At 48.3% G+C, this 4,419-nt stretch overlaps 1 protein-coding gene across 1 annotated transcript in view; it reads right to left on the bottom strand.

Moving 5' to 3' along the window:
* The window catches only part of LOC123162253 (wall-associated receptor kinase-like 18), a 13,860-nt gene extending 9,732 nt beyond the window's left edge, over window positions 1–4,128 (bottom strand). The window contains exons 1-2 of the mRNA XM_044580029.1: window positions 3,798–4,128; window positions 2,131–2,157 (exon numbers count right to left, since the gene is read on the bottom strand). Of these exons, the coding sequence (XP_044435964.1) occupies window positions 2,131–2,157; window positions 3,798–4,128 (358 nt within the window). The remainder of the gene's footprint in view (window positions 1–2,130; window positions 2,158–3,797) is intronic.
* Between the last annotated feature and the right edge of the window lie 291 nt (window positions 4,129–4,419).

Genomic DNA, 4,419 nt, shown 5'->3' with positions numbered 1-4,419 from the left:
GAATTTTTAGCGCAAAATTATGAACCCGAGGAACGCAATCCTCCATCATGTAATGGGGGAAGTGGAGTGCATATCCCTATTTAGGGTTGCCATCTGCTGCTCCCCAGATAGTTTTCCTATCATCCTCGTAGGGTGTTCGATGAACATTGGAGTCATCGTTGGATGCACCATGAACTGACTTTTAATGATTTGTAGGATCTTGGCTACTTGATCCAGCTCAAGCCTTGGATGCTTCCTCGCCAGCCTGAACCTCGGCCTCAGTTTGCTCTTCTGTTCGGAGAGAGCGTTTCGTGTTACCGTTTGTTGTTATGACGTCGTGCGGTCCTGGCATCTTTAGCTTTAGATAAGCGTAGTGCAGGATGGCGTGTAAACGAGCGAAAGTTGTTCCTCCGATCGAGGAGTGCGTGATAGCCACTCCTGAAATGAACGATGTTAAAGGTTAACTCTTTGTTTCAGAAATTCTCTGGTGTGTCGAAGACTATGTCCAAGGTCACCCTACCCGAGGACTGTGCTTCATTCCCTGGTATGATACCCTTGAATGTGGTACTACTGGGTTTGATCCTTGCTCGGCCTATATGCATCTTCTTGACTGTATCTGCATATATTAAATTGAGGTTGCTGCCACCGTCCATGAAGATGTTGGTTTAAATGGAAGCCATCAACTATGGGGTCAAGTATCAACACCGTTGTGTTGTCATGACGGATGTTGGTCGGGTGGTCTCATCGGTCAAAGATGATCTGGATTTCCGACCATGGATTATACTTCGGTGCGGCATGCTCCACGGCGTACACATTGCAGAGCACGCGCTTCCTCTCCTTTCTGGTTACGTGTGCGGCATATATCATATTCACGTCTTTGACCTCGGGAGGGAACTATTTTTGGCCTGCATTGATCGGCACTTACTGGTCTCTATCCTCATTACGAGGTTGGCACTTGCCCTGCTTGTCGGCCATAATCTTTCCAACCTGCTTGATGACCCAGCAATTCCGATTAGTATGCGTGGCTGGCATATCGAGACGCTGTGGATGGTACATGGCTTTTCCAGGATATCGTCCAATTGATTTGGACCATCTTTGTTTCCTTGAAAAGGCCTCCTTTTGTTGCTGCCACACTGATTGCTGAACTGTGGTCTCCTCGGTGTCACTATTGCTTCCTCTATTGCAGCGCTTGTTATTCCTATTGCGTGGAGGTTTCCGGTTTCCATGGCTTACTTCAGAGGTGCCAGGGTCGCCACCACAGTTGCCCTTCCGAGCCAACCAGTTGTCTTTACCAACGCAAAATTGAGACATGAGCTATGTTAGGGCCGCCATTGTCCACGGTTTATCTTGTCTGAGCTCTCGAGCCAGCCATTCATCACTGATGTTGTTTTTGAATTTTGTTATTGACTCGGTGTCCAGGCAGTCCAGTCTCTGCTTCTTCTTGGTCAAAAATTGATTCCAGAATTTTGGGCCGACTCCCCCGTTTTTTGCATGACATGAGCAAGGTCATCGACATTCAGGGGTCGGACGTAAGTGCATTGGAAATTTGCTCAGAATGCATCCTCGAGGTCTTCCTAGACTCCAGTTGAGTCTTCGGGGAGGTTGTTAAGCCAATGTCGAGCCGATCCTTTGAGCTTCAAGGGTAGATATTTGATGACGTGTAGATCATCGTCTCCGGCCATGTGTCCATGCATGAGAAAGCTTTTAGAGCATCTCCAAACGGGCACCTCAAACGCCCGGGTGGACGGCCCGGTCAGTGACCGGTCACAAATAAAGCGACCTAGACGGGCGCCTTAAACGGACTTCAAACACCCGAGATGACTGGCACACCTCATATCCAAACCAAATCTGGGGCGGATGTGGGAAGGCCCGAGCATGTCTGCCACGTCAGACTAACGATGGGGTCCAACAGGAAAATTCTTTCAAACCCAGCGGTCTGAAGCTCGTCTTCTCCGTCTGACCGATGGCGCCACGTGGCACCATTCCGGTGGGCGGCCTAGTGCCTAGCCCAGCTATTTAAGCAGACTGCCGGCACCAAAACCCTACCCATCCATATATTCCCCCTACCGTCCGCCGCTGCCGCACTTTCCAATCGTGAATCGTCGTCCGCCACCACTAGTAGCCATGCCCCCACGCTGGCGGGTAAGAAGCTACCCATATCTAACGGCGGAGCACCGGCTGCAGCTCCTTAACTAGATCCGGGCAAGAAGTGAAGCCTGGAACGCCATAGGCCTACCTCCGGACGTGGTGGATCCGAAGGAGGACTTAGAGGTGGACAAGGAGAAGATTGACAAGGAGTAGGAGGTTGACATGGACAAGGAGGAGCCAGAGGAGGATGTCGGGGATGCTGGGGACGCGGATCTGCAGGCGGAGCAACAGGCGAGCGATTCTCGATTCGCTCAGGTCGGAATAGGAGGAGGAGGCCAGATACCGTCGTCGGCAGGAGATGGAAGCGAGCAAGCCACGAAGTTGACAAGATGCATGCGTTTATGGATGAGGAGGAGGAGGAGGAGGAGGAGCCCTCCTACGCGTCCATCTACCCGGCGCCCGACACCGACGTGGTAGACATATCCGATGACGAAGCGTAGTGGCTAGCGTTGCGTGGTATGTATGTTTATGTTTGCATGGTTTGTATGGATTTAGAAGATGAAACATGAGACTCGGACGCATAGCACCAAATTTGAGGCTTGACCAGTTCCTATCCGCGATGCGTCCGGTCGTGCCCGCGGGCGTTTGAGCAGTCAGATTTGTGAAGTCTGGTAGTAGATGCTTTAACTCCGCATCAAAATACCCGGTAACCGCTTTACATTGTAGGGTGTTTTTTGTTTATTGCTAACGGTCAAACTTAATACCGTACTGTGAGTGTAATGTGTGCCCATAGATTGATTAAAAGCAGTGATCATATTTTCTTCAGGTGCCAAGTCGCACAATCTTTCTAATCTTATTATCGTGTGCGAGGTAATCTGCCAGGCAATTTGCTAAGCCCTAAACAATGTTTGGTTGTACCTTGAGCACATCATCTTTGTTAGTTGGACCATTTTTTTTCGAAAAAGAAGTTAACAGCCTCAACTTCAGCATCCATTGATGCACCCAGTCAAGACACTTGGAGCATTGTTAGATCTGCAGAAATAATTTCATCTTCGAGGGCCCGACACCTAATATTTATGGCTTATGAAAGATCTTCAAGGACGAGTTGACAGACACTCTTATGCAGGCTTTATACACCACGTATCCATATCTATGTAATTTAGTCACACTACTAGCGGATTTTAGCATATTTATTTATTTATTTATTTTCATAGTCTTGCTAAGTCTTAGTCGACTAAGACTTGGTTAACTCTCAGTCGATGTTATATCCTTGAGATATTACATCAAGATCCGTGCAAAATAATATTTTCAGTTTTTCCTTTTTTTTCCTCTTGCATATTATGTCACTTGACTGAGAGTCTGAGACTTGATTAAATCTCATTTGACTAAGGCCTAGCAACACCTTTATTTTTAATAAAATTGGGCAGTAAGTTTACTGTTCCCGTCGAAAAGGAAACTGGTACGTAGCGAGGGAGAAAAAAAAGCAGAACAAAATATAATGAGAGTGGTACTCAATGTGAAAACTAATCTAAGCGATCTTATATTATTACTCTCTCGGTCCCATGATATAAGAGAAGACACTCATATATTATAGGACGGAGTAGTTTACAGAGGGAGTACTAATTTAGAGTATTTTGGAACTATCAAGGGATCTAAAAATAAAGTTAAAGCGTCAGAAGTGCAATAGTTGTAGCTCTTGTTCGCTGACATACCTTGTTCGCTAACGCGACCGTCGAAGTCGGCATCCAGAACCTCGGCGACGCGGTCCCTAAGATAGAGCCTTGGAGGTTGCGTGGTGTTGTCGCAGATGAGGTCGAAGCCAGTCTGCCGGGAGCACTCGGGACCGATGCCGAAGGGAAACTTGATTAGCTTAGGGCCGCATTTGTTTGGACAATTGGCAGATGGGAATCTCCTGATGCCCTCTTGGTTGCTTGGAGCTACGGAACCGGAAGCTCGCACTGCTAATGGAGCCGGAGCAGTGGTGGTGGTGGTGGTGCTGCTACTACTGATGCAAAAACGCATCAAGAGCAGGAGCAGCTGAAGCACGGTGTGGATGGCCATGTGCCACTGGATTGAGACTGAAACTTGAGCAAACAGAAGCAGATACAGATATTGCAAAGGAGAGCCGCTGGCTTTGGCTTCCTATGCTAGCTAGATGTAGCTGCGGCACTGGGGGTTCCGTTTTCTAGCATGGATGTGGTACTTTATACCACGATACAGATAAGATAAGTGCAAAAGCCCTCGCCGCACATGGCCACCGACGAGCGCGTTCAGGGTAATCGATTGCCTTTCCGGACGCCGCTTGACTGACCATGGTCGGTCCCGGTGAGGCGAATATTAACTTGATGCAAT

This window comes from Triticum aestivum, chromosome 7B, assembly GCF_018294505.1.
Source record: "Triticum aestivum cultivar Chinese Spring chromosome 7B, IWGSC CS RefSeq v2.1, whole genome shotgun sequence".
NCBI lineage: Eukaryota > Viridiplantae > Streptophyta > Magnoliopsida > Poales > Poaceae > Triticum > Triticum aestivum.
Note: the sequence above shows the minus strand (reverse complement) of the source record. Positions and strands in the feature narration are given on the sequence as shown.